Here is a 22,671-nt window from a genome sequence, read left to right on the forward strand (position 1 = left end):
CTAAATTTTGGAATGCTTCGATACCTGGAAAATGCTAATTGACATACATGCTAACATGTAAACCAAAAAAGAATGGAAAGAAAAAAGATTATCTACTCCCCCTCCTCCTCAGACTTTTTTTTTTTTCCACTAAAATATTGAATCTTGGAAGTTTGGAAAACAGAGGTTATTCTCCAAGAGCAGGAATTAGTATTCCTAGGAATAACCTATTTATTTCTAAATATAACTAGCATAAGAATATAAGATTCATTCTCCGTAAAACTCAATAGTCTATGCAACTCAATTCTCTTACTGAGACAAGCTGGTAAATTTTTAATCTGAATAGTTTTAAGCTCTTTTCAGGGACCTCCCAAATCCAAGTCAGTGAGAAGAAAGAAGAAGGCAGAGTGCCTTCCATTTGTAATTTGTCCCTCAGTCAGTCATGAAATATCAAGGCAGTGAAAAGCTAGATATTTAATTTTAAAAAATGAAAAGAAAAAAATAGTCAAAGGAGAAGGAAGACGAAAATAAGAGAAATAAGAGAATCGGAACTGAAGATAAAACCTGCTTCCTCTTATTAAATATCCTTTGATGACATTACCGTGAAATCATTCAGAAGCCATAGAGATTGGGCAGCTTAGGATAGCATGTGTCTTATGGGCAAATGAAGGGCTTCTGATGGTAGAGTTGAGAAAGATTAGAGAGCTGAAGGCAGGTCCTTCAGGTAAGACAAAGAGATAGGGGGAGGGAGAGATAATTAACCTGATCACCATGAACCAGATGAAAAGGTACAGGAGTCTGCTTACAATAGGAAATCAGAGAACTAATGTGAACCACTTTGTCATGAGCTGCTCAAGCAATCTTTATCATCTAAAAGAATTTGCTACGTGAATTGGCAAAGTCAAGGTCAACATATAGCCATTACATCATTGATAATATGTAAATGATTAATGCTTGCTAAACTGCAGAGAACAGTAAATGAATTATTTTCAAAATTTATTTCTTGCCCCACTAGATTCATTATTAATATATTATGTTATGTTGGAAAAGACTGCAATACCATTTAAAATTAAAATCCCTTTATTTAAAAACAAACAACTTCCTTGGGGAAACTAGCTTTAAAAATAGTTTTAAAATATTTATTCATAAAGATAGTCATCACAGTTTTATTTATAATGAAAAAAATAAAGCAATATGGAAAATAGCCATTAGACTGAAATGAACCAGAAAACTAGTCACATGGATTCAAAAGACTATGGTGTACATACGACATCATGGAAAAAAAATAAAAAGAAAATAAAAAGGTGTGTAGCAACACTAAGAAAAAGGCAGTGATATAATGTTCAGGGAAAAGCATAACTTAGATATAAACATGTTATACTTAAAATGAGGTAGGATAAAGATGCTTAGGGAAAAAGGAACTAGAGTTAGGATAACAAATCACCGTCTCCCTTCCAACACACACACACACACACACACACACACACACACACAAACACACACACACACACACTCTTCTCTATTTTACATGTTGAGAACATAATAGGTATATTTCAGTAAAAAAATCATTTTTAAAATAACTTTTCCAGCTTTAATTACAATAACTTTTTCTTCAGGATCACATGCCATCATAGTTATACATAATCATATTATATTCTGAAATACTAACATACAGTGCTTTTAAATATATATATATATATATATATATATATATATATATATAAGCATCTGCACAGCATCCACAAAAGCAACAAGTAAATAATTGGGTCAGTCTCATCGATATAAAGGCACAATTCATATGCTTCCAGAACCTCTTACAAATTTCTGAAATGCATGGCACATACCAAACCTCCTTGAGTTTCAGATGTCATTAAATGACACAAGCCAGGCTAAATATAAAGCTTATCATTAATGAGCTTGAATACAAATAAACACTCTTTCTCAGTTGTGTATGAGTCTCTTTTAAAACTTCACACAGATAAGAAGCATACATTAGTCACTTCATCCAATCAAGAAAAAAACATATGTATGTCTTGATTTGGAAGTGGACAAACAACCTAACTGTCCAAAATTACAAGAATATACAACTGCTTCTCCTAAACACTCTGCTGCCACATGATTTCCATTTCAAAGATGGATTAGAGACACTCTCTTAAAACATAAAAATTTCCTTAAATAAAATTAAACACTCTTCTCCTCAGAGTATATGAGAAAGAAAAAAAACATACAAAAAAAGCTTTCAGCACAAACATGTTCATGGCACTAGAAGTGATGGACAGTGACTATGGCTGCCCATCTAACTGGCAGCTGGCTGTAAAGCAGACCACCTAAATTTACCACCTAGGTTTCCCTGGAAATTAACAAACTGTTAAAATGTGTTGATATTAGTATGTTAATGGTAGAAATTATAAGGTGATTGGTCTGTGTTATAGACACTAGCACAAACACACAGAGGCAAATTTGGTTTATTCATGATTAATCTGACTTTGAACTTCTTGCTCTTGTTATCTGTTAGTTAAAAAATCAAAAATTGCCTATAATTGAGGCATGCTTGCAGGCATAAGAACAGTGTCAGAATTAAAATAAAAACATTGTTTTATTTAATAGTAAAACTCTCTATACCTCATCCCCCAATTTTCATTTGACCACTGATAATTAACATTTGGCAACTAATGTGATTAAAAGACGAGTTATGGTAACATTCAAAAATCTGGGCTTTTTTTTTTTTTTTTTTTAATGAAATCGAATCACTTAAGTTGCTGTACTTTCCATTAAATACCCTGGAGCTGCTTATAAAACTGTCCTTGAATACTCGCATGGAACCATCTTTCTGGTGAGAGTTTTATTACAAGATGCTTTTAATATTATTCTAGGGAGACTAAGAGGTTTACTTCTCCATGGAAAGCAGTGAGGTTTTGATAAGCAGCATGACCGGGCTGCAGTAAATACTTTGTGAAATAAAGTGAGTTTGAAATTTTTAAACAGCAGAAAAACATGATTACTAAGAAATTGTTCCACATGACAAATGGGGGGAAAAAAACGTCTGTGTTGCGTAGTAATTCTTTAGGGGTCAATCTGTACAAATTACTAGTCCCTCTTATTTTAAGAAAAAGTTTTATTCTAATAGAAATAAATAATGATTATTTAATACCATATAAACCATCCATTTAATACTAAAAAAGGTAAAACCTAGAGCCAAATTATAATAAGATCAAGATCTAAAATAAAAGATAGTTAGGGTAATATATTTATATTCGAATGTGTACATAAAAAAGAATTTTTTTCCTGAAAACATACTGCTTTTCCAGGGAGATAGGCTTTCAAATGGTCAAACTTTATTCTGAGAATATTCATAGATAGACTGTTAAGCGACTTGCTTTGTTTAAAAAAAAAAAAAAAAGGTCCTAAATAAAGGAAATATTATGTCATAGGTATTTATTTAAAATCTCAGAAATGTAATCTATATAATGTAATATCACATTTCTAAATTATATTCTCTAGTTAAGCATAGAAAAATTCTGATATATTTTAAATGTACTTGGTTTGCATTAAAGGAACCACACAAAATATTCTGTCATCCATCACCTTCAAGCTATTTCAGAAATTGTAAACAAATATATATCCTTCCACCTCTGATTTCCATTGTGAAAAAAAAAATTGTAAGTCATTACTCTTCTTTTATACCATAATATTGAGCAATGCATCTATTTGCCTAAAAATCTTTAAATATTAACTATGTGTCTATTAATTTAGGCTAAAATACATTTTTAAAATTTGTAAATACTTTCATGAAAAATTGTGAAGGAAAATTTATCTTAGTTTAAAAAAATCACATAAATAACAGTTTTATTTTCATTTCATGTAAAGAAGGTCACATTTCTAAGGCACAGGAATAGTTGCAGTTTGCTAAAGCAAAAAAATAAAAAATAAAAATCTCACAAGATAATGGTTTTACTATTAAAGGTATTTCCCTGACAGAATAGATAGCAATTGAAAACTCCAGAAACTTAAGGAGAATCCAGGATGGTTTGATACTAATAGCTTTAATGAAGCAGAATTGAATCAATGGCTTCACTATGCCAGACAATCAACTTGGCTTTTTTCTTCCTCACTGACTCGACCAATTGTTTCGGCTTCAAGTAGAAGAAGCTTCAATTAAAGATAATTGTTGTTTGGCTTGAATGAAGACTAAAAGCTAGGGTCTCTAATGTATGTTCTGAAACACTCAGAAAACAAGATAGTCCTTAAGGTATAGTTCATAGAAGTCTGAGTTGTCCTTAAGAAATTAAAGCTAGTTGAAGAGAGCTGAAAATGTTATTACAACAGCATTTCAAATGTGAAAACCTTAACTCCAAGAGAAAGAAATCAGGGATCATCTTGAAAGCAAGTGGAATCCTGAGCACACACCTATGGACTCTGATCAACACAGACAAAAGGCACCTTAGAAAAGTCTCAAATGCCTGCCTCAACTGTTCCGACTTAGTCATGTAATTGATGCAGTTTCATTTGGCTTGCTTAGGTAGAAATGTCCACAAAAAGAACAATGGTTTTTACATTTATTTAAGAAAGAAACTCAGGTCTATTCATGTAGAAAATTTTATGTTCACCATAAGTGGCACTCATACCTTTTCCAAGGAGAAAGATACAGATGGAATTTTTTTTTAAATATATTTTTGTGGGGCCAAAGAACCATGAACAAAACCTACTTGGAATAAAAAATATGATAATTGTTTACTGTTTCATGAGTGTTTACTTTTTTTCAGATGTTTATTATTTCAGTCAAATCTGCTCTTTCCTCCTCTCTGTTATGATTTAATCACAGTATTAAATATAAATTTTGGGAATTAGGAGAAGAAAGTACTCTGTACAAAACACCTCTACTATTGGAAAGCAATGACTATTGTTATTGTTCATACAAGAATCATAAAAAATTGGCAAGTTGAATTCTGTCCCATTTACTATGAAATTTATACAGAAGCTATTACAGAAAATGAAGCACAGTACAGAACACAAGATAGAATTTATTAAAAAATATTATTAAAGCATGATAGCCTGGCCATTGACTCTCCAAGGAGAAACGAGACCCAGTCACATACAGATTCTGGGAGCGGGAGGAGGGAGGGGGAAGTTAATAGTAAAAAAAACCAAACCAAACAAACAAACAAAAAAACCAAGAATCTTACTATTTAGAAAAATAAATCTGTAACTCAAAAATCCTTCTCATGGACTGTGATTTTCTCAAGCTTTCATGCATTTAGGTATTAGGAACACAGACAGGCACAGCCCAGTCACCTAGCATGAGCTTAACCAACATCTGTTGAAAAAAATAATTGGCGAAGGAAAAGAAGTCTGTGCATCTTTTTTATTCTAATTTTAACCCTGGGTGATGAAGCAACAAACAGCACCTGAATTAAATCTGTCCTTTTCAGGATACCAAACAATTTTAAAAGCCTGCAAATCATCATAATAAAACATTGCATTGTCTTTGAATTTCAACCTCTCTAGCCAGGGTTGAAGTTAGTCACAAAGGGACCAACCTAAAAATAGACTCACTGGTGAGTGAGAGGACTAGAGCCTGCCTGCTCTGTCAGCTCCTCTTGCCAACAGTAAATGGAAAACTCAGGTGATGTCTCATGTGTGTAGACATTTCCCCTTAAGCAAATAAATGTAACAGCCAAAGCATAGCTTCGGTAGCCTAAGGAATACCGCAAAAGGCATTTTAAAAGTTGGTAAATCAACTGCTTTGCCTAGGAATAGAAATGAGTATGCAGTCTCTAATAAGTTTGGAAACCAAACAATAGTCAAAACTGCCCTTAATTTTCTGGATTAAATTCCTAATAACAACAGTTGCCTCAGAGCACGATTTTTGCTATTATACTGCCAGGTCATTCCACACTGGGGCTGTTTCTACACAGTAATAAAGCATTTGGGTGAAAAATGGAAAATATGCAACTAATCATCCAGCTGTTTCTGAAATCCCAGCTGTTCAGTCATAGGCAGAAAATAGCATAACAGAACATAATAGAGTCACACCGCAGGTGACTATCAAAGTTTTCTGGGTAGTCAAGACCTGATTTAGAAAATGGAAAGACATCTACCTGGATCACACAAGAAAAGCTCTCCCTGAGAAATCTGTGAACCTGGAATGGCGGAAGCCTTCCTGATCTGGGCTTTTGTTGAAGGAAAGTGAGTGAGGTTCAGTGGGATGGGGGAAGGAGGGGCGACCAAGCACTTTATGTGTCTATCGCTGCGGTTAAAAGTAAAAAGCAACAAACTTAATGACAAGGGAAAGATTGGAAATAGAAACAAAAAACAAAACTTTTGAACACTGTGTTTTGATCAAGTTTGTATTTAGTCAGAACTTATATTAGAATCTTCTACCTGGATTTTTTTTCCAAATCCTTTCAGAGATGCCGTAACATTCTAAAAAGTTGAGTCTCTTTCTAATGTTTCTTGCAAGGCTTATAACGCAACTACAGCTTTTCATAATTAAAAAAAAAATGCCTCCAGCCTGTAATTTTCACCTTACTTAACAATGACGTCAGGATTTATCCCATGCTAGACTGATCTCTAACCGTGATACCACGGACAAACAAAAAGGAAATGGTAATTCCTGAACAAAGCCTCTCCCATCCAAAGATGGGAGTCTGGTGTCACAAGATGATTCACACCTTAAAATACTGTATGTTGCTTCACCCCTATCTATCTAATCTAACCTTTCTTTCTCCTCATTTTCTCATACTGCCTGGGAGCCTCTGAAGTATGTGGATCCTAGTAGTGAAATAACACCTCTACTCTGTGGATGAGTAGCAGCAGCTAAATCAGCAAGGAGGCAGCAAGTTCTAATTATGTTGCACAGATTTTATGATTTTTCTATAACCATGTCAGCATAACCAACATAAACTAACATAAACACATCATTCAGCTCTGTGTTAGTGACAGTCACTCCCGGGGCTTCAACTGGTTGCTTAATTCTGTCTTACTTTTAATACACTACTATATTAACATTCTTCATTATAAGAGAATAAGAGAGAGAAGGTGTATACAAGTAATATAGGTGCCCAAGTGGTAATCTTAGAAGGATGTGAAAGAATCCCTCATTCTGAAGAGAAAGGTGAGTTTTAACCCTTAATAAGACATGTAGCTTTAATTCTCAGCAACAGTTTTATAGTTTTGTATGTGAGTGTTCTCAAGGGCTAATAGCAAAGGGAATTAGGATGTTGGGACATATACATACACATGCCTTCTAAGTTTGGTACCAATACCAAGTCATATCAATGAAATACCAATTTACTTCCCTGGATTTTCTAAATTAACAAAAATTAATAGTTAGCATTATCAAAAGAAGCAGTTTTTAGACAGATCTAGCTATGTTCACCATTCAATTAATGGCTTCTCGCCCCTTGCCAACCTCCCTTCTACTCCCCCTACCCCTCAGTTAGCTCTGGTCCTCCTTATATCCCATTGCTGCTCCAGGGAAAAAGCAATTTATTAACTTTTCATTGGCTAGATCAGATCAGGAGGAAACAGGGCAAGAGTTCTGAGACTACTTCTAGCAGCTCGGAAGGAAAACCTATTCCTAATATTCCTTCTCTGTTATCTAGATTCTAATATGGTATATATGCATTTCCCCATGTCATTTTTCACATAAATGAAAATAGCTTCTAGGCTGATTAATAAATTAGTAAATGTCACAAAAAAGATCACCAAACTGTCAACCTCTAATCAATTTGTAACCAAGTCTTCCACTTGGTTTGCTCAAAGATAAAACATTTATGTCCACCAATTTAATCCAATCCACAAATTTAAATGTAATGTGGAAAGCCAGGAAAAAAGTCAAGAAAAAAAGAGGTTCCATTGTCCTCTCAAAAATCTGAATAAATTAATCAATAGGAGATAAATCGTCCTCCAAATAAATAGCTCTAAATATAGGTCACGATTCCTAAATCTCATATTAATTTCTTAAAATATTGAACCAGAGGTACGCTCAAGCTAATAAGTGTGGAACTTCTGGTGTCTGGTTTCTTATCAAAGGCTATTTTAATATTAAGTATATCATCTAAAAACCAAAATGTATTCTCCAGCAGTAATGCCAAAAATGACACTGACAAGGAATGGCGAATAAACAAACAAATACAACACCTACTACATTCCCTAGAAATTCCATCACCCATTGATAGATTTCAGTCCAGTGGGAGCTTCATTAATTATTTCCTACCCTGCCTGAGAGCAAATGAAAGCCTCATTTGGATCATGATCCCTACCAATTGAAAGAGAAAAAAAGACTTGCTCAGGTGCTATCAACACCATTAGTGTTCTCCAGGGGGAACCATCAATTTATTCAGGTATGAACGAATTAAGTTTACAAATAGAAGAGCATGCATTCTCCATGTTAACTAATGCAGCCCCTATCATTGACAGAGTTCAGATAATATAGCCCTGGTGTCCAAGAGATATGGGGCTTTCTAATTATTTTATACTTTTGTATATAAGGCCAAATGATATTAGAACATTCATCCAAAAAATAATAATAACTTGAAACTTTTTAATGCTGTAGTTGATCCTAAGAGAATTAAGGAAGTCACCTCAAACAACAGCTTCAACAAAAATGCAGAAGGATAATGGCCTCACGTAAGTCTATGCCCAGAGAACACAAAGTAGGTCTGTGAAGGCAGACAGTCTAGTTTCCAATACTATATGAATCCCTTATATAATGGGAATAATGTCTATAAAAATAATAAAATAAACACTTTGCAATATTCCATTAAACATAAAAATTAACCCTTCCTGGGAATGAAATTCCATATCTCCTTATCCCATAAAATATCTCAGAGTTTAGCCCTAGTATCACTGTGGTTATATGGCACAAAAATCCAACTTAAAGTATAAATTATAAAGGTTTTTCAATCCTTAAGTCTCACCATTTCCCCCAAAAAAACATGGGAATCACACACTTTCGCTTTACTTCAAGAAATCTCTTTCAGTGCCTCAGACCTTTCATTGCCAGAATAAATGCAGAATATGAAATATATGACATACAAACATATGAATATATCGTAGTAATCTACTTATTTTAAAACAAATTTAATTCTTTGGCTCAGCACTAGCACAGCTTCAGTCAATATTCATAGGAGCTATTTATTTAACTGCTTTGACTGATTTAAGAGGTGACTGATCCCTCAATAGCCAGTAGCTTAAGAAGCTCTGGATAAAAATGCCTTCATGCTCTCTGGCTTTAAATATATGCCCCTGGTCTACAGAATCATGAGAAAACAATCCAAGTACATTTCCAAATAATACCAATAACTAGAAAAAAAACCAGCATATTTTCCATATTTATTAGTTATTCCTAATAATTACTATTAAGACCACTGCTAAGGTAAGTTGGCATTTCTATCATTTTCACAGAAAATGTTAACTTGAATATCCTTTTGGTAACTTATTTTTGCTTTCTGTCTTCTACTACAATGGTTGCTTCTTGGGTATCTGTGCTAAGGGCGAGGAGCCATGAGAAAGGTTGCCCCTAAGTCTGTCATATCTCCTTTTGATGGGAGTGACACTTTGATTTGAACCACAGACTTAGCTTCCCAGTAAGGTTTTGCTTGGCTTTCTAGTTTCAGTGTATTTGTTATTTCTTTGTACTATACTGCTTTCTTTTTATAATTTTGCATTTTATAGACTGCTGCTTAATGGGAGACAATGGTTCTGAACCCAGATAAAGGCAACCTCAGATGAGAAGCTAGTTATATAAAATCTACACAACTGATAATTTGCAGGTCAAGAAGCAGAGGTTGACTGTGGATCAACTATCAAAATCATTTTGCTCTAGACACAAATTCTCCTTTCAAGACATCAGTAACAATAAATGGATCAAAAACTTAACTGCAGGTCAGCAACACCATGACCACTAAATACAGGAGTATCCTTTTCTAAACAGCAGCAAGACACCTTACTTAGCACATTATTTGCTTTATACATCTATTCTTCCATTCTCACTTAGTGTTACCCACAGCCTTGGAAAGGGGTGCTAGAGTCTCACTTTGAGCCACGGCTCATTAAATATGTGTTACATTCTTCAAAGCACCCAACTCTTGCCCTGAGATTATTTATCCATAAATAAAGTAACCATATTTTCTGAATCTCAAGTTGGGCCATATGGTCTGATAGGTATTAGCATACTTTTTATGAAGAAGATACTATAAGAAATTGAGACTGCTATGGAAACAGAAAACTGAGTCAGAAATAAAACTCATATCACAGGCTTAATCTTAATTTACATTTCAGAAGTACATATTCCCATTTACTGCAAAAATAGCTCTGCTTCCTTTAATCTTGAACACAAACCACTCCGTCAACCTTTTTTCAAACAGGAATGCTAATCTCCACATTAGAAAGTAGGATTGTCTTCTAACCTGTAGTGGTACATTGCTTAGTAAGACTCTGTGCTTTGAGTCAAATTGCTTTGCAGGCAGGAAAACCAAGAGGTACCTTTTGTCCACACCAAGTGTCCCTTGCAGAATTCAGAATGACTTTTGGGTCAGGAAGATTTCCTGGAACAGGCCCCTTTGTCACTGAATGACAACCCGTAATCATTCTAAACTGTATCAATAATAAAAAAACAAAACAAAAAAAACATAAAGAAGGATGTTATACTCTCCATTGTGCAAATGAGCACATTACATGTTTACTTAAAAATGTAAACCAAACCTATGTGTTATTTCTCACTTTACCTAGAAATAGCTGCAATGTTAGTGCTGAAGATGCATCACAATCCTGAAAACCAACAATGGAGAACACCATTTCTGATTCTCTTGGGATGTGGGGGTACTACTGTTTATGATTCCAATGTATTTAAAAATAATTTTCCGCTGGTTAATGTTGACATTCTAAAAAATGAAAAAATATATACATCTTAACTCAGAATGCTTTCCTTAGATTTTCATATTCATATATGGATTCTATTTAAACACATGCTTAATGAAAGATTTTTCACAAAGCTCCAGCGATCCTGTTTAAAACAAATGTGACGAGGAAAGCAGTAGCACTTGTGAAATACTACATGTGTCTAAGCAAAAAATGAGTTTTCCAGCACAGGTCGGAACACTCTGTTTACTGACAAGACTGTGCTATAACAAAGCAAGAAATCAAAATGTTTACTTACCAACTTTCACAATATGTATTTAACTGGAGACTGAGAAGTTATTTTTTCAATGATTCCCTTCCCTTTAGAAGTTGTTAAAATAAATAGCTTCAAAATACACTCTATTCATTCAGCTTAGTTTACGTTCTAAAAACTCAATCCTAAACTCCTGATGTGTCTTTAACCTAACAGTAAGACTTTAAAACTAGTTTGTTCTTATTACTTAACTATGAAATCAAGGCCGGTATGACTTGGAAGTGTACTTAGGAAATATCAAGCTAGTCTAATACTTCCTTCAACTCCAAAGAATTTTGGTGCTAGAAGGAATAAGTGATAATGTAGGCCAACAGCCGATTTTACACTAAATAAACAAACAAAAAATGAGAATCAAGGAAATGAAATGATATGCCCTTGGTCTGACAACTCAGCTCTAGACTTCTAAACCAGCTGTTATTCCTCTGGCATCCACAGAAATTCAAAGCATTCAGTCCTCCTCTCTTCTCCAGAATTGTTGCACATAACTATTTCTTTTTCAAGCATTTGCAAGAGAGAACAATGTATCCACCCTTGAAAAGATTCTGATTAGGATGAACCTCAAAAACTGTACTTTTGGTAACATTTATTATCATCCATAAAGCAACAAAGGAACCCAGAGCCCAAGAATTCAAATCTCTAAATGGGTCGCCTCTTTTATCTTACAACCAAATATGTATGGTGGCCTAGAAGAATATACAGTTGCCTAAATTAGTTACAATAGCCCCTCAAAGCATACTTCTCAGTATAAAATTTCCACAAACGGTGCTAAAGCATCTTGCCTAGATTTGACTTGGAAAAATGCTATAAATCCACAGCTGCACTGAGAACTCTACCTCACACATCCTCTATAAGAGATGTGTTCCATATAGATGTATCCCTGTACAAATCTTGAGGGCTTAAATGCTTCTTTCTCAGGGTAGAATCCAGATCCTGACATTCTAAAACCTATTCATCTTGCAGAAAAAGAAAACAAACATACATTTAGTAATGACCTGATAATATCTGCTTTGAAAGTCCCATGATTGTCACTTCTTGACTGTTTTACCCTTCCTTAAGAAAACCATGTTAAGATAAAGGAAAACCTCAGGATCCCCAAATGACTGTATTTCTTAGATTTTCAGAATTATTAATTCTAATACATGTCAATTAAGTTTAACATAAATTTTCAGATTTATACTAAACAATGAAATAGCAACACATTTTCCCTGCCAAAAATAGCCAAATCGTTGCTATTGCTGTTACAGAATGTTCAATAAACATCCAATGCTGGAGAGCATTTAAACTATTTTAAGATATAATTTGACCTAGTTTGGTACAACAAAAGATAAATGGTACCTTGCCCACAGAGTCAACTTTTTTATACTATATTATGCCTGGAATCTTCCCCTCAAAGAAGAAACTGCAGCAATTATTCAATGATTGGTTATCTTGTGTCTACAAATCATTTTCTTGTAAGGAGCTCAAAATTAAATAAATTACCCATGATTTTCACAACATCCTGGTAAAGCAGATGCAACTCATAGGTTCTACCTCTCTTTTCCTCCTAGAGGAAAATTAAGCAATTTAGAGATAAAGTCAGACGTTCGTATGGAACTTGACATTTGACATTTCAGTTCTCACATGTTCTCATTTGCTTTCCATAACAACTGAAGTAACAAATGCTTTATGTGCCCTCTTCTTAACTAATGAGGAAACTGGGGTGCAGAGATTAACCGAGTGACTTTTCCAAATGAATGGTGACCAACCTAAACAGCTAGTCTGATGCTTGTTATTTTTGCTGATCCAAAAAATGTTAAAATGCTATCTTTGAAGTCCTGTTACAAGATGGCACGTGCTTGTTATGTCTCTCTATTGTCCGCTAGAGATCTTTGGTCCACACATTTAATAGGCTCCTCTACTTGCTGCTTTTCACTCTCCAAAGGTGTTCTCAAGAGGTGTTTCTATATAAGGGTCGGGGAAGGGGTGGGGAGGAGGAAGTAGCTTGGCTTTTAAACCTAATTTTGAATTTACATTTAATCAATTCCTCTGCTTGCTGCTTTTCATTCTCCTAAGGTGTTCTCAAGAGGTGTTTCTTTATAAGTGGTAGGAAAAAGGAAGTAGCTTTGCTTTTAACCCTAACATTGGATTAACTTTGAATTTCAAATATCATTAAAAAAGAGGTAAATTTTATATTATTATCAAATGATGGCCTGGAATTAAAAAGCTTGAAAAGAGCTATTCTAGGTCTTTTTATTTTTATTATATTTTTAAGTTCACAGTTGTCAGAGTTCGTTATGTAGTGAGATACCCTATGTAGTACTTTTTTTCCAAACCTTGGGATAACCATTTTACAAAGAACAGAAGTTGAACAGAAGGAGAATAAGGCCTCTTATGTATTCTGAATTTGCTAACCCATATTTCATTATGATTTAATAGCACAAGTCTGATCACTAGCTGTTACCTCATACTCTAGAACACCTTGATGTTGAGTTAAACACTGTTAAATGCTATGTCATAAATTCCTTTAACAAATATAACAACGATGGTGATGTTGAAACCAAATGCTTTGATACAATTCCTTCTTGTACAAATTTTAGTAAATAGAATGTCAAATTCTAAGATAAATCCCCACACTCTGCTCTTATGTAACTGCACAAAGAAATAAATTTAATAAATCTAGCATTTATGTTGCACATTTAATAGAAAGCTCTTAAGCCATAATCACTGTAGCTGCTGGGCATCTTATTTCTTCAAGAATTCTTTCAGTGCATGCATGAGCTTTGGTTAAATTATTTTGAATTTAAAGGCAGAAGAATATTTAAAATAGTATGGTTTCAGAAACATCATTGTAACAGACCAATTTTAAAAGATTCAGTTGCTAAATTTGCCTTCATAGTCCCTTTGCATATCAGTTATTTAGGTTTAAAAAGAGAATAGAATTGTGCGCGGTTATCTGCGTGGCCATTAGTCTCACACAAAGAAAAGAACAATAAAATAAGACTAAGAAATCAATCTTCCAATGATTGTCATTGAACTGTTACATTAGTAAACATTCACAGTATGAAGTCTCTCTCAATCTCCAGTATATAAAGTAGTGCAAAGAAAAAAATTAAAACATTCCAGTTCTGGTATCTGTGAACAAAACTTGTTACATTTTCTCCAATGTCATTTCTTCCATATTGTTAGGCATTTGCTGTCATATCATCCCAAAATTAATAATAAAATATAATCAATTTCTAAAGGCCCCTGCAGCCTTTTTAAAAGTTAATTTCCAGTTAAAAATAAACTTTAATTAAATCCAAGATAAAATTGTGACCTATATTCTATTAAATAATTCACTCTTTTTTTTCTGTACAGTAATTCTTAACCATTTTTAAAAAACCAATTCCGAAGACATGAGATGCTATTAAAGCACTGATAAACAACTGCTCAAATTCATTAGTTCTTACATAGTAAATACTTCAAAATGCCAACTTCTCCATCACTGCACAATTACTAACAATGTTGACAATTTACTTACACATACACACATGCACGCGCGCACGCACACACACACACACAAACACATACACAGTCTCTCCATGAAATCATCTTTACTTTTAACTTCTTTTCCAGTTAATGTGCAAAATTCTTGCATTCTAATAAAAAATATAAAGATCAATTTGCTCCTAGTTAAGCCTCTCTCTTCTCCAAGATGTATCATTTATTTGATATGTATTACAAGTTTAGTAACAATTATGTCACGTATAACCATTAAATGGTGTACTACTGTATGCATTGGATTCACTTGCATATTTCATTTTCGTAACTGCACTCTCTATGCATAAATATATTTGGAGATGCCGGGGTTCGGGGCGAGGGGGCAGTGGCAGGTGGAGAACGAAATTCACACATCGGTCTCCACAGCCTTCACGTTGGAACAGTTGTTTTTATCTGTCTCACTGTCATCCCCCTTCCCCTGACACTTCTCCTCCTTTGCACAGAGAGATTCCTTAACTCCTTCTTCCATCTCTAGATACTCTGACTTGTCCCCCAGGGAAGAAGAAGTAGAGCTCCGAAATTTCTTCAGCAAATTAGAAGGGAGGTATGGACAACTGACTGCATTCTGCGTCAGCTGTGTCTGTTCCTCATTTTCAGTCTCTCTGTGGTAGAAATAGTTAAAGTTAGAGACAATCACTGGCACTGGCAAAGCAATGGTTAAGACACCCGCAATGGCACACAGGGACCCCACGATCTTGCCCCCCACAGTGATGGGCTTCATGTCCCCATAGCCCACAGTTGTCATGGTCACCACAGCCCACCAAAACGCATCTGGGATGCTTTGGAAGTGGGTCGTAGGTTCATCCGCCTCCGCAAAATACACAGCGCTGGAAAACAGGATGACCCCAATGAAGAGGAAGAAGATCAGAAGGCCCAGTTCCCGCATGCTGGCTCTCAGGGTGTGGCCCAGGATCTGCAGGCCTTTGGAGTGCCTGGAGAGTTTGAAGATCCGGAATACTCGGACCAAACGAATGATCCTGAGGATGGCAAAGGACATGGCCTGCTGCTGCTGACCGTTGCCGCCCCCCTGTTGCTGGGCCAGATCGGTGCCCAGTGTAATGAAGTAAGGCAAAATGGAGACAATGTCAATGATGTTCATGATGTTTTTGAAGAAGAGCGCTTGGCTGGGACAAGCAAAACAGCGAACCACAAACTCAAAGGAAAACCAAACAATACAGACTGTCTCCACGATGAAGAAGGGGTCGTTGAATATGGTGTGCCCTGAGCTCTCCGGGTGGGGCGCCGAGGTGTCGTTCAGCAGCCCACTGTGCCTGCCCGCACTCAGTGCCATGACGAGGTCCCTGTCGTCCCTAAACTCAGGCAAGGTTTCCAGGCAGAAAATGACAATGGAGATTAAGATGACCAAGACGGAGACGATGGCTATGCCCCTTGCTGGACTGGAACTCTCCGGATACTCAAAGAGAAGCCAAATTTGCTTTTTAAATTCATTCTCTGGCAAGGCCCTGTCTTCCTCCTCTCTCACAAAGCCCTCATCCTCCCGAAACTTGAGCAAGGCCTCCTCTCCCAACTGATAGAACTTCACCTCCTCAGTGAAGATATCACAGGGGACATTGACGGGCCTCTTCAGGCGGCCTCCTGACTGGTAATAATATAAGATGGCATCAAAGCTGGGCCTGTTCCTGTCAAAGAAATACTCGTTACGCAAAGGGTCAAAGTACTGAGTCCTCTTCTCGGGGTCCCCCAACAAGGTCTCTGGAAACTGGGCCAGAGTTTTCATCTGGGTCTCAAAGCGCAGGCCTGAAACATTTATCACCACGCGTTCACAACAGTCACTGTAGCGGACCGAGCTGTAGCCGCCACCCCCGTCGTCCTGAGGCAGCAGGTCCGTGTAGGAACACTCATCGCCGTGGTCATCTTCGCTGTAGTAAAACCTCCCCTCTTCCTCCTCCTCATCCTCCTCCTCCTCTCCCTCGTCCTCACTCAGTTCCCTCAGGATCTTCTCCTCGGAGCCACTGGGCATCAGGTCGGAGCAATGAGGAAAGCTGCTGGGACGGTGGTGGACTTTCTTCTTCTCAGGCCTCTGTCGCCTCCTTCTCCGACTACCCCGGCTGCTCTGCGGGTCGTGGGAGGTGCAGGACCCCCGAGATTGGTGGTGGTGGTGGGAGCCCCCTCCAGAACCCCCGCTGCCTTCCACAGCAGCTGTGGCAGCTGCGACAGCGGCGGCCGCTGCTGCCCTGGAGTGAGCCAGCCTCTCCCGCTCCCGGGCCCGGGCCTGGGCTGCATAACCATAAGGCATGTGACTGTTGCACCCTGAGCTCTCCGCACTCACCATTGCAACCTCCATGGTGGTGGTTTTGGGAAATGGCTGGTTCCAGTTGTAGAAGAAAGAAAAATAGGGCAGCTTCTTTTCTCACCAAATTAAGGTAAGTTTGGAACCCTTAAGCAGATTGCTTGGAAGACTAAGGATATTTTCAGTCCAACTTTGCATTTTCTGTTTTTAAATCAGCACACCCCATGCTCTCTCTTCCCAGGGATTCAACATTGCTTTGAAGAGCTGGGCTGGTCTAGATAAACGGCCTAGCACACTCAAGCCTAAGTCAGAAAATGCTGGGGTCTCCCAAACACCTGTTTTGGGACAGATGTTCAAATCTGGGAATATGTTTAGGATATGGTCGGTGACGATGCTGCAAGATTTAAAGGCAGCAAGTATCTGACAGCCAGCAGTTGTGCCTAGAAAATGGAATACATTTTTCTGCCATGGAAACTGTCCAAAGCTCAGTCCATCAAATTTAAATAAAATGCAAATAAGCCTTTAGTCTGAGCACTTGCCTTCTAGTGACAGCTTGACCCATGTTAACATGAGACTCGAAGTATGTCCAGCCATTGCCGCTCAAGCCTATCAGGATGATTCTCCAGGCTCTCGACCCTTAAGTTCATCACAAGCTTCCTGGACCCAGGGGCAATGCCGAGCTATTGACAGAGGCAAAGACCTTGGGAGGTAGAGAATGTGCAAGATGAGGTGTCGGCAGGGGCAACCCCAGCTTTGAGGTCTCCATAGAAATCAAGGAAATGCAGAGCATCCTTCAGCTAAAATCATGCAGCAGCACTTCACCTGAAAAAGGAAGGAAAACAAGCGTAGGAGAAAAATAAAAAAAAAAGAATCAAACCATAAAAAGCAAACCGAACATTTCCTTCACACACATTTCTTTCTCTCATCCTCAAGCAAACCACATAAAGCACTAAGCAACCTTAAATTTCCAAGGAGTATGGGGCAGATTGTTAGATCTCCTTCTCACTAAACATCCTTCTTTCCTTCTTTGGATATTATTTCAGGTCAGTGTATTTTCATGGTAATTCAATTATTTTTCCTCTGTCCACTCTCGACCCACATGGCTTTTCCTTCAATCCTCCTTTTCACTAATGCCACATCTTAATTGTCACTGCCACTCTCATCATTCCACAATAATAATGCTGTTACTTTATACTGCTTTCATCATTCATTGACATCAAGGCATTTTTTAAAAAATTTCCACTCATAAAATATTTCTGAATTTAGTGTTCTTCTCCCCTTCTTTATCTTGATTCAAGATTAGGGAAGTTGGAAAAATTGATTTTTTGTTTGTTTGTTTTTGTTTTTTAAATCCAGGCTCTAGCACTTGAATAAGCCTCAATCACCACATCTTCAAAGTATAGATAATAATGCAACCTTCCCCATCCTACCTTTGTAAGGATTTAATGAGATAGTGGATTTTGGTAGACTAGCACATTGTCTTATACATAATGAATTATCCATAAGTGCTGGTATTTATTAATAATGTGACAATAACCTAAGCTTAAATGTTTATCTACCTACCCACAAATGTGTAAGTCCTTATCCCACTGTCCGAAGTACAGGAAGGACGGAACATGAGGACATCCAGGACATTTTGAGACTCACCAATGACCTGCATTAAGTTGGCACTTCCTGATTCCCTGAGGCATTTCCCTGTTTTCTGTTCTCCAGACCCCAGAATACTCCCTACCACCCACAGCTTAGGAGCTAATCGCAGTTTCCACTTCTCTAATAATCATCTCTCCTTGCTGTTCCTCCATGTTCACCTCAATATTTCCTCCTACACTCTTCTCAAGGGACTATCTCCTTATGCTTTAAATCTCAGCTTGTGTGGACTTTCTTTTCAGCCTATCATCCTCTGCCCCCTACAATTTAATCCATAAGCCCCACCCCCAACTCCCCCTTCCTCTCTCTCTGCCCAGCTTTATTTCAAATCCCACTTCCTGATCACATCTTCTTTGCAGCCTGCTCTGTCTCCATTCTCACTTGTATTCCAGGCCTTTCTTCTATCTTAGTTTGTTCTCCCTAAGTTCAGTTAATTCATCTCCTTCACCAAGACCTGCAAATGCTCCTGCCCCAATCTCCTGTCTACTCTTGCTTCTTTCATTCACTCCATCCAACAGGACTTCCAAGAATGAAGAAGAATGGCCCAGAGAATTGGGGAGGACAATAACAGAATTCAGGGCATCTACTAGCTTATATTACTGGAAGCTCTGGGGAGCATAAGAGAAATAGCTTTCTGGAGCCATTAAAAGGATTCAGCTCTTGACCACCTGCTGCTCCCTGCTGAATAGTGTCAGCCTAGAAGCTTAAACACAGTGAGTTTTATGAAGTGACAAGCAGAGAAGTGGCAAAAGTATATCCCTTTCCAATCACAGGCATTCTTCTAGGGTAAGAGGAGAGCTTGAATGGGATACAAAACCCAGAAAATACACCTCTGAAGGTATCTCAAATGACATCCCTCTTCCTTTGTCTGACTCCTAACATCATCTCATACACTGAAATGTTTACCCTCCAAATCTCTATTTTCACTGTGGAGGGTCAAGCCTTTGAATTCTTTCACAGGCCAAATAGCCTGAGAGTTTGCTCAGTTACTTCTCCAACTCTCTCAAAGCGATTATAACACACTATTTCAACAAAGCCCCAGTGTAACCAAAGTGCCTGTAAATTTGTGTACTATGTACACCCCTCTCTCATCCAACTGACTCCCAGAAGGTCATAAATTAGAGGCTTTTCTAATTTACCATCAACTCTGCAGGACATCTAGACCAGCCCTCTTTTTGCTCTATGCCAAATATTTATTTGTTTGTTTGTTTATGTTTGTTAGTTTGGGTTCATCTAACTCTCACCCTCACCCTACACAAAGCAAATTACTTTCCTTTTAACTGATTACCAAGTAACTCACTACTCATAATCTTAAAGAAAGAAAAAAAGAACAGCAAGAAGGAGGAGGAGAAGAAAAGAAAGAAAGAGAAAGAAAGAAAGAAAGAAAGAAAGAAAAAGAAAGAAGAAAGAAAGAAAGAAAGAAAGAAAGAAAGAAAGAAAGAAAGAAAAGAAAAAAAGAGAAAGAGGAAGGAATGAGGAAGGAAGGAAGGAAGGAAGGAAGGAAGGAAGGAAGGAAGGAAGGAAGGAAGGAAGGAAGGAAGGAAGGAAGGAAGGAAAGAAAGAAAAGAAAAAAGAAAAAGAAAGAAAAAAATCATTCCATCCAGCACACGGGACTGGTTTAAAACCACTCTTCCTTCTTAAGGTAGTCATGTTAGGAGAATCTATTCAAGCCAACTCCCAGGAGCCTTTATTGGGGAGACCTTTGCAGAGAAATTTCCCCTCCTCTTTAACACCATCGAATTAATAGGATTGTGCAGACTACCAATTCCCCAGTCCCTGCACCCCCAAAGGACAGCCATGCATCCCGCCCCTCCTCCTCCTACCTCACCCCCAACCCCCCAAATGCAAGGCTGTTTTCATCTCTCGGAGCTAATTCCTGCAACTGTCTTAGGGTGGTACCTGAACCTTATCAGAAAGAGAGAGATTGAGCGAATCAGAAAAGCCAGCACCGTGAGCAATATACACTTCAACGCACGCCATTTATACAGTCCCTATGTGTTGCTCAAATGCTCTCAGAAAATGCACGCAAATCCAAATGTTGGAGAAGCAGCAATTCAAACCCGTTCGCCAGCTGTTCCCGAAGGAACGAAACCGGTGAGTCTGGGGTGAGGCAAAACGATGCTAAATCCAAACCCCACCTCGTTGGGAAACGACATCTTTAATCGCGCCCTCGTCTCCAGACCTAGGTTCCCGCTTCGGCACGTTAAGCAGGGCGCACGCACCCCATCCCTGAGGTTGGGAAAATAACAACTGTTGGCCCCCTGGAGCGCAGCGCAGCATCTGCACCTCCCTTCTCCCACCTCCTGGTTTATTTTTAACCGCCTTCCATTCATGCCCTTCTGTCACATTCCCGATATTATTTTCCCTCAAATGTCCACTGTTTGTTAACAGCCAGACGAGGAGCGGGGAAGAATCATAGGAAAGGTATCATACTTACCGTTCCCAGGCGGGGTGCAAAATAAAAATAAAGAAAATCCCCCGGTTGGTTTTTATTTTCCACCCTCAAACTGCAACAGCTGGAGGAGGGGAGGAATGATCTTGAGGGTAGCAGGAATCACGCCTGTGTGGCAGGTGGAGGCTCCAGAATATCCACGGAACAAGTTCTGTTGCCTGGCCAGGGGAGCAAGAGTCCTCGCTTCTGGAGCCCAGGGGTGGGGTAGGGGCCGCCCCAGGGAAGACCCCCAAGGCTCCTGGTTCTTCTGGAGTTCAGCACAGAAGCGCTCGACTGGAAAAGGAAGTCAAGGTTCCCCAGAAAAAGAAACAAAATCCTAGACAGCAGCAATCACTTGTTAAGCCCGAATTCCTCCTCCAACATCCATCCCTCTCCCTCTCTGGCTGGCTGCAGAAGCAGCACACGCCTCCCCTGGCCGCGAACGCGCGCCGGCCGGGGGCGGGGCCAGGGCCGTGCCGAGGGTGTGGCGTTCGCCACGGTCGCCTGGGGCACCTCCCGCGAGGCCAGGCGGGCGCAGTCACGACGCAGCCGCTGCCCGCCCCCTGGTCCGGCCCCCGACGCCGAGGCTCGGGGGAGCGACTGAGACCGCTATCCCAGGGGCTCCTGCCTGTAGCCTCAGAGGCGAGGAGCTGATCCCTGAGAGAGAGGTGTCCCCTTCGGAGCTGAAATGGGCTCCCGACGGCAGAGCCGAAGCCCCAAGATAGGTTGAGGGGTGGGGAGTTGACCTCGACGGGAAGGCCAGACTCGGGAACAGGGTGCTTCTGGGCATCTTCTCTCCCTGACCTGCTTTCTCTCTCTCTCTCAGCACAGGTTGGGGCTCGGGTGCGTCCCTGGCGAGGCCGCCTGCCGGGAGCCCTCCCCGTCGCCTGTGAGTTCTCCCAGGCCCCTCAGTCTCTTCCTCCCTTAAAGAGTTTGTCAGCCCAACTCGGGGTTCTGGCCTCCAGGGGGCCGAGGAGGCGGACTTTAGACACGTGTTCCACCCAGGTGAGGGTTGCAGAAATTGGAATCAGGCCCAAGATAAAGGCTGTGCAGCTGAAGCACAAGTCCGAGCAAAAGAAAGTCGGAGGGCTCAGAGCGGTTATTAAGTGGAGCTTGGGCAGGGGGCCTTGGAAGGAGGGGAGAAGGCCTCTGCGAACCTGTTGCTGCAAAAGAAATACGACTCAGCCTAAGATTCGGCACCCTGGGAGGTCTCTATCGGAAGGTTTCTACCATAGCAGTCGGATCTCTAACACCACCCACTTAACAAAAAACATATCACCCCCCTACCTACCCCTGCGCCCTGTGGGGCAGGCGAGTGCACCTGCAGCAGGAGTCTTCATCACTGGATGGACTCCCAGGTTGCTAATTGGGTGGCTGGTGCGTAAAATGCCCCAGGACATGAATGTAAATGTGCAATTCCTACAAATACACTAAAAGAAAGGATAGCGATGGGAAGTGCAAAATTTACACGAACATAACCAGAAGCTCGGGTGGCCGCTGATGCTCTGGGCACCTCTCCCCAACCCCCCTGATGGGCCACGCAGGCAGCGGCAGTACACGCCCCGGACTGCTGGAGAAAATCCGACCTTGGGCGGGTCAGTTGGCACTGAGGCGGCCACTGTAGTCCTCAGCTGGCAGCTTTGTTCGAGGGCCTTATTGGGCCTCCTC

The 22,671-nt window shown here is 39.2% G+C and overlaps 2 protein-coding genes across 9 annotated transcripts in view; one reads left to right on the forward strand and one right to left on the reverse strand.

The window, feature by feature from the left end:
* Positions 1-22,671, reverse strand: part of KCNA4 (potassium voltage-gated channel subfamily A member 4) — a 434,546-nt gene that overhangs the window by 371,240 nt on the left and 40,635 nt on the right. For 5 of the 8 annotated variants that reach the window (XR_004950746.1, XR_004950745.1, XR_004950744.1 and 2 more), the window contains exons 1-2: positions 21,010-21,485; positions 10,468-17,747 (exon numbers count right to left, since the gene is read on the reverse strand). Coding sequence is in view for 2 of the 8 variants with exons in the window: in XM_016154857.2 (XP_016010343.1) it covers positions 15,021-16,979 (1,959 nt within the window). In the remaining 6 variants the exon portion in view is untranslated. Of the gene's footprint in view, positions 1-1,709; positions 17,748-21,009; positions 21,486-22,671 lie in introns of those variants that run through there. The other 3 variants (XR_001598082.2, XM_016154857.2, XM_036220194.1) reach the window with 3 other exon arrangements.
* Positions 20,592-22,437, forward strand: LOC107515747. The gene is made up of 2 exons (XM_016154858.2): positions 20,592-20,666; positions 21,835-22,437. The coding sequence occupies exons 1-2, from the start codon at positions 20,592-20,594 to the stop codon at positions 22,435-22,437; spliced, it is 678 nt and encodes a 225-aa protein (XP_016010344.2).

This window comes from Rousettus aegyptiacus, unplaced genomic scaffold (assembly GCF_014176215.1).
Source record: "Rousettus aegyptiacus isolate mRouAeg1 unplaced genomic scaffold, mRouAeg1.p scaffold_m13_p_5, whole genome shotgun sequence".
Taxonomy (NCBI): domain Eukaryota; kingdom Metazoa; phylum Chordata; class Mammalia; order Chiroptera; family Pteropodidae; genus Rousettus; species Rousettus aegyptiacus.